The sequence below is a fragment of the Pteronotus mesoamericanus genome, unplaced genomic scaffold, assembly GCF_021234165.1.
Source record: "Pteronotus mesoamericanus isolate MK-2021 breed Mesoamerican mustached bat unplaced genomic scaffold, CSHL_Meso_final contig_24, whole genome shotgun sequence".
Taxonomy (NCBI): Eukaryota; Metazoa; Chordata; class Mammalia; order Chiroptera; family Mormoopidae; genus Pteronotus; species Pteronotus mesoamericanus.
In genome coordinates, this window is record NW_026555100.1 from 14,851,133 (window position 1) to 14,863,637 (window position 12,505).

At 34.3% G+C, this 12,505-nt stretch overlaps 1 protein-coding gene across 2 annotated transcripts in view; it reads left to right on the forward strand.

Moving 5' to 3' along the window:
- RTKN2 (rhotekin 2) overlaps nt 1-12,505 on the forward strand; it is a 65,584-nt gene that overhangs the window by 26,807 nt on the left and 26,272 nt on the right. For both annotated transcript variants that reach the window (XM_054572445.1, XM_054572446.1), the window contains exons 6-7: nt 738-932; nt 10,315-10,409. In XM_054572445.1, coding sequence (XP_054428420.1) covers nt 738-932; nt 10,315-10,409 — 290 coding nt within the window. The remainder of the gene's footprint in view (nt 1-737; nt 933-10,314; nt 10,410-12,505) is intronic.

Consider the following 12,505-nt stretch of genomic DNA (forward strand, 5'->3'; position numbering starts at 1 on the left):
TTGTAGAATTTCTGCATGTTGGTTTAACAAATATTTATTTATTGAACATCTTTTATGCTAGATTAAGAATATAAAGATTAAGACAGCGCTTGCCCTCAAGGAATTCATACCTTGAGCATATCTCTCTATCTTCTTTGTTTGCTTGCTTTCGCCTATGTACCAAATATTAAAATGTTATTTTAGAGTTGTTAGGCACAAAGGTGGGACTGGTTTAAGGCAGGGTGGGGTAGCAGCATATGGTGAGTGGACTATAAGTGACTATGAAAAAGAAATGAAAAGTAAAGATTTTAACAGAAAAAACCTTTTGTTTCTCCTTTTTTCTTTTTTTTCAAACCTTTTTTCTTCTGGAAGAACAGTCATTTCAGGAAATTACATGTATAATGTAAATACCTTAAAAACAGCTGTATTAAAGGAATGACAAGGAGAAATAGCATTGGCAACAAAATAACCAGAATATTTTTTTCTTTTTCTTTAAGTAATAGTCTGTACATATTGGTTAAATTGAGTTAAGATTGACCTACTTTTTAGAAGCTCTTCTTGGTAGCTCTAGAAGTTGGAATGACTCTCTCAGGTCATTTAGATACTAAATAAACACTGGGAGAGTCTGTCTCATTAACATCTATTAACATAAACGCATTTCAAATGCTGATTTTAAATGTGTGAAAACATCAAAGGATGTTATAATTTTATTTTCTACTGAGTTAAATTCCTAACATTATGAATACCCTTGTTTTTAGTAATGAAGCAAAGCCAGACTTTCAGATAAAGGTGGAAATATATAGTTGCTGCACAGAAGACTCTTCTATAACCAACACACCAAAAAAATTAGCTAAGAAACTGAAGACATCTATAAGTAAAGCTACAGGGAAGAAAGTAAATTCAGTGCTTCAAGAAGATCATGAAATGTGTTTGTCCTTCAGTTGTGCTATTTCGTAAGTTTCTAATACAATATTTATAGTGACATAGTATAATTACATGTTTGTGACATTTCAAACTATGGTATGTGGAGTGTATGTTTACATTTTAAATGGAAAAAACATCGTGCAGCAGAAACAAAACTTGGCTGTCTGACATTTACCAGCTGAAGTAGCCTTAATACCTTACTTTGAAAGTAGGAATTTGGGTGAAAGTATGTTTATAGTGATTTGGAATTCCAGTATCTACCAAAAAGATGAAATGTTTGTCTTGAAAGGGGACTATCTATATGTCAAAGTATTTGTAACATATCAACCTGCTAATTGGATTTCTATATGTCATGCTTTATTCTTACAGATTTAAAAAAGTATTTTACCTTTATCACAAAATCACATTTCTATTATCACACCTAACAAAAAGTCCTTTATATCATCTGATATCTATCTAGTCTGTATTCAAATTGCCTCAATTCTGAAAAAGTCCTTTTATGGTTTGTTTGTGTAAATCAGAATCCAAACAAGGTCTACAATGTTGCATTATAGTGAGTCTTTTAAGTTTCTTTTAATCCTTAACAATTTCCTGTTCACTTTTTTCTTGCTTTTATTGAAGAAACCAGATCTTAAAGCATTTCCCATATTTTGAATTTAACAAATTGTGTATTTGTATTTTTTTTAAACATCTTTTTCTATTCCCTGTATGTCCTACAACTGCTAGATAGTAGATCTAGAGAAATGATTTGGTTCAGGTACTCTTTTAGCGCAATAATACTTCATATTGATCATATATACTTCCTACTATTTCCCATTAGGAGGCCTTGTCCCACTTTCAGTCATGTTAAAATTGATCAGTGGGTTCAGATGTTGCCAGCCCGATTCATCTATTGAAAAGTTCCCTATAAATCTTTTATCTAATGGTTTTAGCAGCCATTACTGAGCATTCACTATTTCATTAGGGATTATAATTTGGTGACTTTATAAATTTATCCTGCATTTTTTTTTTAAACCTGGAATTCTCTAAGAGAAGAACTTTCCTTCATGAACTGTCTGGATATAAATGCAAAAAAACTGATGAAGGAAAGGCAAGGGGGAATATACTTGCTTCTTTTATTTACCCAATTTTAGAATATTAAGTTGATATCCTAGCAACCGTTGAAGTGATCAGTATTATCTTTTATTTGAACTCCTGAATTTTTATACATTTGTGTCTCAATCTTTTATAGGTATTATTCTTTCTGAAGCCAAATTGTCCCCTATTTGATCTATGGGAAGCTTTTAAGCTGACTCCTGTGTCGTTTTGACACAATCTAATCTCTGATAGCTTCTTCGCTTTATGACACAAGATGTTCCACTTTCATCTTGTATTTTTCTGCCCAGGCTTGGAATTATCATTTCTTCAAGGAGCTCTGGTTTCTTTCAGATACTTTCTTTAAACATTGTGTTTGTTGCTTCAAAAATCGTTTTATGTTTCTGTTTCTTGGGAACACTGTTGGTTGGGCTACATTCCTAGAATTTCTTTGCATGTCTTAGTAGAGTTGGCTCTTCAGTATGCCAATAATTTTACTATAATTATGAAAACAAAATATTTTAGGTATAGATCCTGGAAATATCAATCATCAAAATGTAATTAAATAACTCTTTTCATGTCAGATATATTTCATGGGAAAAATGCCTTGGGACTCTATCTAGCATTCTGGCTTTCAGTCTATTTTGCTTGAGACCCATGGTAAGAAATACATTCTATGTTATGACTGAGTACACAGCAGCATAAACAGATTTCATGAAGCAATAATTAGCACTTGCTATTTATAGTATAATTATTAGAATTTTTAATTCTAGTTATTTTGTTTTTTAAAAAATGCTGTTTATGAATTATTAAGTTGATTTTGTGATCCATGAATAAGTCCCATCCACTAAAAAAAAGTCATAGAAAATGTCTTCTCTAACATAAATGTCATTAAAAAGGAGGGAAAGGGGCCCTTAGATTTTTCATCCTTTAGAATTAAGGCCATCTTTAAAGTTTTGTAGGATAAGATTATGTCAAGTATTTGCTGAAAGATGCTTTAATTGAACCATAAGGTAATGGAAGTATTTCTCTTTGATGATTAACTGAGCAATTATATTTCTAGGTCAAAACATAGATTTTAGAACTGAAAGAGACCTTAGAGGTAATCACCAAATTCAGTAATTTTAAAACTTATTTAAGCAGCAAAATTTCTCATTTAAAAATGGCAGGGCCAGGAGTGTTTTGGACCAGTTACACTATCCCCGGGGATTCTGCTTCTCCCATGTACAGTAAGGATGGTTAGACAAAATCATTTCTTTTTAGAAGCCTCCTTAGAGACATTTTTAGGGTTTTATACACCTTTAAAGCATATAAAACCAGTGAGTGAACCTCTCAAACAGTTTAAAACTTTATTGTTTGGCAGTGAATATTTAAATTTTTTGTCCTGTCATTTATATGTGTAACCCAGAGCAGATTAATTTACCCTCTGGGTTTTTGTTAAAGTAGGTCAAATGGTGGAATAAAACCTTTAACGACATTTCACCAAATCATATTCTCCTAATGCCAGCATCCTATTGCACTTCTGGTGTGAATCCAGAGTACATGAGGTTAAACTCATAGCCCGTGGACTACTCTTACCTGGTACTTCCTTAACTGAGCACTTGAGCACCATGATAGGAGTTTGAGAATAGCATTAGTAAACAGAGTGCTTAGAGGATTAATTTTATTTATTTAACAGTGATCTAGTTGAAGATAACTACAGATTCCTAATACAGTTTTTAATTTGTAGCCAAGGTAGGCACTAAAGATCAAATTTGGACAATATATATCTTCTTTAGTAATACGGGATGTGATCAAATATAGCCTTTCTTCCTGACAAAAGTGTGCACTTTTTTCAGACTACCATTTAAAGTAGTAATTTATCTTTTTCATAACATTTTAGATACCCTCCAACCATCCAGTCTTACAACAATTGGCCTAGCTGATTTAAAAAATGTAGCTGATTAAACTTTTTTGGGAACTCAATATTAGGGTTGGCTAAAAGGAATGAGTGTAATGTTTTAGTAAGAAAATGTTATCCTGACAAGAATGTTTTAAAAGTGAGATCATTGTTGGTTTTGGAAGCATTGCCATTGTAATTAGTCATGGCTTAAAAATGAAGTAACTTGAAATATCATCATAAAGTATTGTTTGATCTGAAAGAAGACAGTGAACATTTTTGGTAATTTTATCATGCTCCCTCGTGTGATTTCATTTATTCATTTTATTTGTGGAATTTAGCTTACTGAAATTCCTTTAGCTAGATTTTCCCAGTGCCTCTAATAGCTAAATTAAACTACCTTATGCTCCTTAAGAAGTATTTGGTACATTGTATTTCATTGTGCAAATAAATATACATCATTTAAATAATCGTTTTGTGAAAACTGGTAAAATTGAGAATGATTATTTACTTGACAAAAAGGTTTATTAACTTAAAAAAAGCACCTATACTACATTTTAAATTAGATTGAAGTTACCAAACAAGTATGTTAATACTTGTCCAGGATAAATGGGTTATTTATGTTTTGAGGAATAAGATTGTTAATGGTTTGGTAGTATGAAAAAATGATACAGTGTTCAAACATAACTAAGGAATTACTGAACTATTGAATATAATTTATTCATTTATTTAAAGATCTTAGAAATGATAATCCAGTAGTTCTATCATATGGTACGTTGGAGTCAAAGGTTAATAAATCATGCTCCATACATTCAAATTCTGGTAGTAAAATGTGGTCACTATGTATCTGTTTTAACAGAAAAAGTACCTTAATTTTAAACAATTTCTTAATGGAGTATAAAGGTACTAAGTATAGTATAGTAGGCTTCTCTTTTCATATATCACTTGCTAGCTGCAGACAAGTTAATTACATTCTCTGAACTTGAGTTTCTTCATCTGAAAATCTCTGACCTGCCTAGCTCAAGTAGTTACTGTAAGCCTTTAAAAAGATATTGCCTGTCAAAGTGCCTTAAACTGCACATTGGTAGATGGAGTATCATCATGTTTTGCATGTCTCTGATTTTTAGGGGAAGTTTTCATCCTACTACCACTTCACCACATTTATTACTTCATTACAAAAGTAATATAAACTTCAGAAATAGAACCTAGAAGAGAAAAAAGTTATTCATAGTTCAACCACTCTAAATCAAATACTTTTTATAATTTTGAACTAATATTTTTCTTCCAGGTTTTTAAATACCTAGCTTTAGGGGAGATTTAGATATTCACAATTATGCCATGCATTCAACTTTTCTTAGAGTGATTGCAGTCTTCACAAAATCATTTTAATGACAACATAATCTATCAGCTGGTTCTATCATAGTTTATTTAACCATTTTTACAGGAGGTTATCAATAACTTTCTTGTATTATTATTTTCATATGTGTCATCCATTGGAAATAGAGGCAAATGTGTTACATGTTTACCTTAAAGTAGTTGAGGAAAAGATGTTTTAGTCACAATCATTTCTTAAGGCCTGAGGGGAAAAAAGTAAACATTTATTTTATCATCACGTAATTTTAGCCTGTTCTGCCACAGAGATTGCTTCCTGAACATGCCACCTCTCCGGTTCACTCAATGCAAGTGCACAGCCTATAGCATAGCTGCTTCCTGTATTTTTCTTTTTTCTTGAAATTTTTGTTGTTCGGTTACAGTTGCCCCACCTTTTCGCCCACAGCTTTCCTTTGCCCTGTCCCACCATCCCCCCACTCCCGCAGTCAGTCCCCCTCATCGTCTGTGCCCGTGCGTCCTCAATTCATGTTCCTTGGCTGGCCCCTTCCTTTTGTTATCCCCCGCCACCCTCCCCTCTGGTCACTGTCAGTTTGTTTTTTTATTTCTTGATGGACTTAAAATACGTTTAAACTATCCACCTCATACCTTTGACTGCTCAGTTCCATGACCCCCTTGCCTCCAGCGATCTTGTCCTCTCACTCTTTTCAGCCATCCACCCCATGACTGTATCCTAGGTCTTGTCATTTCTAATAATTGCACAGCCTCCAAAGTCTTGAGAGTAGGTATTCCACTCTTGTCTCCCACTTCCCACCTCCCCAGGTTGCTGCCTTCAGCACTCTGACTCCAACTTAGCGGAGACTCCATGACTTACCATTTAATTCTTTCCTAGCATTTTTCTTTTTTGCCATACTAACCTTTGAAAAATTTGAACCTTGGTTAAATTTTACTTGTAGCTGCTCTGCACCCGTACTCATGAGGAACAGATGAGGAACCTGGAGAAAAAGAGTCATGCTGACTGGTCTCTCCTTAGACACATGATCCCTAACCTTAAGTGAGTGTTCAGTGTGACTGAGCAATCCTAAGTTGTCATAGCCTCCTACTCTACCTCTCTTTAGGGTAAGGATTTTGTATCATGTAACTCTCTCTTCTGAAACCTCTAGCACCCCATCCTCTGCACGCCTTCCTCAAAGCTGCTGATTGTTTCATATATCGTCGACACTGCTGAAGTAATCAGAAGAGAACTCGCTTATTCTCCATCTATAAAATCGACCAGCATTTGGATCTACATTTGCTGCTTTCCTTTGTGAACTGCCTTTGCTTCGTCTCCTTGTACACTAGATCCCGTCTTCTCAATTGCTCAGCAGTGGGCTCCTGCACATGTACCCTCCGGCCTCCACTACATGCTGAACTTTTCTCCTGCATCATTTCCACAAAGATAAACATGCTGAAATAGCTCTCATTTCTACTGCCCATTTCATAGCTCTTCTTTACAGGAAAGAGTTTTTTATATTCCCTGTCTCCACTTTTTCTGCCGCCATTCTTTCTTGGACAATTTCAGTCAGCTTTCACCCTGCTGCCTCCATCTCACCCACAGAAATTGCTCTTGCCAAGATCAGCAGTGATCTGCATGTTCCCAGAGCCTAGGGTTAGTTGCTAGTATTCCTCTTCCTGGACCTTTTGGCATTATTTAACACAATTGATCACTCTCCTTGAAACAGTTTTTAAAACTTGCCTTCTAGGATACCACTTCCAGGACTTTTCTTCTACCTTAGTGACTGTTCCTCACCTCTCCTTTGTTCATTGCTCTTGAGCTTAACCTGAAATGATGGAGTGCTTGTGCCCCAGTATTCAGTCCTTGGACTTCATTTAACTTTCTAACTTGCATTAAATTTTATCTATGTACTGGTAATGTCCAAATTTAATTCTTCAATATTTTTTCCTCTCCTAACTCCAGATTCATATATCTAGTTGCCTACCCTTTATACCATCTAGATGTCTAAAAATATCTGAAACTTGTCTAAACTAAACTCTTACCCTATTCTTCTCTTAGTCAGACTCATTATAGTTAATAACAATTCCATTTTTCTAGTTGTTCAGGCCAAAAGCCTTGGAGTTGTCTTTGACTATTTACTTTCACATCCATCCAATGTCCACACTGGTTCAGCTTTAAGACTATCTCAAGAATCTACCCAGTTCTCACCACCCCATCAGCTACCACTCTGTTCCAGGCCTGCATCAGCCCTTGACTGGTCAACGGCAGTGGCTTTCTAGTTGGTGTCTCCATTTTCACTCTTCGGCCTCTGTGCCCTGTTCTCCATACGGCAGCCAAAGAGATCAAAAATGTAAGTCAGATCATAGCACATAGCTCACAACCTACCATTTGCTTCCCATTTCACTCAGAATAAAATCCAGTGCCTCGTCATGCCCTACGCAGCACTGTAATGGACAGTGTCTGCCGCTGCTTACTGTCGGACTCCTCCCCCTCCCTCGCTGCCCTCCGGCCACGCGGGCTTGTCACACACACCCAGCACCGCTCTCCTGCACCAGTTGTACACTTACTGCCAATAACTTCTTCCTGAAAACAACATATCCTGCATTAAAATGCTAACAGGAGTCTATTTCCTATTCTTTTAAGTGGGAAAAATGATAATGTAGTTCCATAAAACCTATGTATCAATGATAAATTATCATGTTGAAATAATACTTAAAATATTAAAACAGCTTATGATTGTTAATAGGCAGTTTGTGTGTAGTAATGTTTGCTCTTTCATTGTAATTGCTCTTCTTAATTGCTTTGATTCTTTCTTTACAGGTTTTTTTTTTTAATATGTTGTCAACTTTTTTTAGTGTGTGGGGGTACTCATTGGCTGACACTAGGGAAAAATAAGAGCTAATTATGAAAGGCATTATAGATCCTCATTCAGTATAAGTGAATAATAGCAAAGAATGACTGCACAGAGTGTGAAGCTGGTGCCTCTTAGCTCTAGCAACGGTGGAAATTTGTTAGTACTTAGTGAACTTTTCCTTGAGTCTGACATTATACCAGCTGTATTTGGAATGTAACTTGAAACTTTGCTCATGCATTGTTTTTGTTTAAAAAAAAGTTTGGGAGACAGAAACATAAATTTTCTCATATAAACACTGACAAAAAACATGGGGTATTGAAAGATACCTGTGGTCTATGATAGTTGCATATGAAAACCAAGATAAAGCAAACCATTGTGCTGTATGCCTTAAACTTATACAGTGATATATGTCAATTATTTCTCAATATAACTGGAAAAACAAAAAACAAGGGGTGTTTTCAAAGGGGATAATATTATGTAGGGTATGGCATTATTTACTAAATAAACATATACATGCATGCATGCACTGCATATTTACTACATGTATACATATTTTTCTTTGTAGTAGAGATTTTTTAAAGATTTAGTAAGAGATAAGAAGGTTTATAAAACATATAACCTGGCATAATTAATAAAGATTCCTATCAGACTTCTCTTTTTCCCTCCTAAGTTTTTCTATATTTCTGTCTGTCCATCATTCTGTCTCCTCTTTTTTAAAACATGTTCTTTAATGTTTTGAATGTTAAGATTTTATTATTTTTTGAATTTAAAAAACCAAGGAAAGTCTTTGTTTCCAGCTCTGTGTTGTACCATGTTTCCCACTTGCTCTCTGTGCCTCAGCCACACTTGTCTTCTTTCAGCCTTTCTTTGCACATGCTGTTCTCTCTGCTTAAAATGTTTTTCTGCATCCTTTGCTTGGCTCCATCCTTTTATTCATAACTGTTAGCTCTTGAGTCTTTTCCTGATTCCCCTACCTAACATAGGTCCTCAGTATTCTTATACCCCTTGTTTCTTTCATAGAAAAAGTTGCATTATAACTTTCAAATGCCAGTTTGATTGATTCATCTACGTTTTTTCCTCTCTCCTGAATCAGAATATAATACTGAATCTTGTTAATCATTCATGCGCATCACCTTGTATAAGAGTTGGCACATATTTGGTGTTCAGTTCATAGTTTCGAATGAATGGAGATCCTTCAAAAGAAACATTTGTTAAGTTAAACCAAATAATATTCATATTTTCTTAAGATGAAATAGCATAATGAAATGAAGATTTGATTAATCATTTTATGTTCACTTTAAACTGTCTTTTATAACACCTAAATGTGTTTTTTTACATTTTTTTTTATTTTGGTAAAATGTACATCACAAAATTTGCCTAAGTATATGATTCAGTGGCATCAAGTGTATACATACACATGGTGTACAACCCTCACTACTATTCCTCTCCAGAACTTTTTTACTTCCCAAACTGAAACTCTGTACCCATTAAACAATAACACTCTGTTTCCCTTTCCACTCGGCCTCTGGAAATCTCCATTCTACTTTCTGTCTCTGTAAATTTGACTTTCCCGGGTACCTTATACAAGTGGAGTCTTATAGTATTTTTCCTTTGTTACTGACTTTTTTCACTTGACATAATATCCTTGCAATTCATCCATGTTGTAGCATGAGTCAGAATTTTCTTCCTTTTTAAGGTTGAATAATATTCCATTGTGTATATATACATTTTTTTATTCCTTTTAGCCTTGACCTGGGCTTCTTTCACTATTTGGCTATTGTAAATAATACCAGTGTTATCACAGGTTTGCATATATCTGGATCCCTAATTTCAGTTCTTTTGGGTATATACCCAGAAGTAGAATTGCTGAATTATATGGTACTTCTATTTCTAATTTTTTTGAGGAATGACTATACTGTTTCCATAGTGGTAACAGCATTTTATATCCCCATCAGCAATTTGTCCACATCCCAGTCAATATTTATTTTCTATATTTCTTTGTTGCTGTTGTTACTGTTTTTTTAATAATAACCATTCTGTTGATTGTGAAGTGGTATCTCATTGTGGGTTTGATTTGTATTTTCCTAATCACTAGTGATCTTGAGCATCTTTTCATGTTTTTATTGACCATTTGTATATCTCTTTTGGAGAAATGTCCATTCAAGTCCTTTGCCCATTTTTTAATCAGGTTTTTTTGTTATTGTTGTTAAATGTCTAAATATTGTATGTAGTAGAAAATATACTAGAGTACTTAAAACATGTCTTCTTTCTCACTATTAGCGGTGCAAAATATAATTTGCTTGCTCATACCACACTGACCTTGGAAAGTGCTGAGGACAGTTTCAAGACCCATAATCTGTCTATTAATGGAAATGGTATGTACAGTCTATATTTTACTTGTTACATGTGTTATGTTGATATATGAAGTCTGTCCAGAAAGTATGTAGCCATGTAATATGAAAAATAGACATTTATTGAAGAAGATACAAGATACAAGAAACATTGTACATAGGACAATCGACACCTCAGTCCTCTTCAAAGTAGGCACCTTGGGACCTCACACAGTTCTCCCAGTCCCCATCAGCTGCCTGGTTGTTTTTTCCTGAATCTCATTGATGGTCTGAAATCTCTTCCCTTTCAAAGGTGATTTTTTTGGGAAAAGCCAGAAGTTGTAGGGTGCCAAATCTGGGCTGTAGGGGAGCTGAGTCACCTGGGTGATTTGATGTTTCTGCATCTGGTGCAGAGTTTTTTGGTGATGCATGAGTGGACACATTGTCATGATGAAGCTGCCAGTCACCAGTGGGTCATAGCTGTGGCCTTCTGAATCATCCAGGTATTTTCCATGGAGGAATACTCAAGCTTAATGCAAAGTTTGGTGCAGATTTGTTACTTTAGCGCTGTCATTTTGAATGTGATGGCCACACATTACACATGCTCACTAAACAGTGTCTGCCACCCCCACTGACTAGTACAGTGAAGTCATCATTGTTCGCGCTTGCGCATTCCAGTCCACTCTGCTTGGCTGCCAGGTTACATCGATGTCACACAAAAAAATATAACACTCATTATATTAACAATGGCTGAACTTTTTCCAGACAGACCTCATATATGTGGTGAGAGTAATAACTTTTAATTTTAATATGTTCCCCTGAAGGGGATATTGGCTTAAATAATGTAGGCATGAGTGGTTCTATGGATTTTTCAAATATGTAGATCTCTTTTCCCAAAAAGTGAAGTTTATTTTCCTCTCTCCATGCTTTTACCAGATATTTGTTTGTGATGCTAGCTTAGAAGACAACTATTTTGTATATTCTGAATCCTTGTCTTTGACTTGAAATTGGTGGCTTCACCATCTTATAGTTGGCAATCAAAGAGCGGTCTTATTTTTAAATATAAAATCGAGGAAGCCAACCCTTCTGTTGGTAGCAGAGGATATAAGAAAAGGTAGAGCTAAATTAATCTTAATTATTTTCTCTCTGGATGATGTATTGGTAGTTGTAGTTTATCCAAAGAAACATATAGCAATATATAGAAATAATTATTGTAATTCAAATATATTCTATTATTGTGAGAGATGTAACAAATTCTGATTATTGTGGATTTTTCTAGTTCTCATAGTTATGTCTGTTTTTGCTTTATATAAATTGAACCTTTGCTATTTGATTCACACACTTTTTAATTGTGTATTTTCCTCTACTCTTTTACCTCAAACTGTACCTATTTTTATATCGTTGATATGCTTCTAACAAGATTATACATTAGATGTTAATTGTTATCCAATTTGACAATAATTGTGGGGTTTTTTTTACTATGGCATTTAGCCATTTTTCCATTTAGTACCAAATAGTTATAACCCATATTATATAATATGAAATATTTGGGTTTAGATCTACCATCATATTCTGTGTTTTCTAGTTGTCTTTCCTATTCCATGGTGGCTTTCTGTCTGTCTTACCTTTTAAAGGATTGATAGTTTCATCATTTCAGTTTTTCCTTGTTCTAATTAAAGTTATAATTCTTTTTCTCATCTTTTATAAATTATCTTTAGAAACTTTAATAATACTCACGAAAGTATAAAATTAAGAGATAGTTTTATCTTTTCCTCAGATCATGCAAGGACTTTAGCACAGTTAAACTCCATTAGTCTGACCTATGTGCCATTGTTATGTATTATAATTCTATATGATTTTTAAACTTCCCAAGATTTTTTCTTTTTTATTATATTTTTTCCATTACCATTTATCTCCCTTATGTTTTATGCGCTTAATCCTTATTTAGATTTACCTTCATGTTTATATGGACTACTTATATCTTATTCCGTACATCTAAGATCACTTTCCTCCTGCTTGAAGTATAATTTAGAATTTCTTTTAGTATATTTTGCTGGTGTCATACTTCTTGAACCTTTATTTTTGTGTGATGGGTTTATTTTGCTTCATTCTTGATAGTATTTTTTACAGAATATAGAATT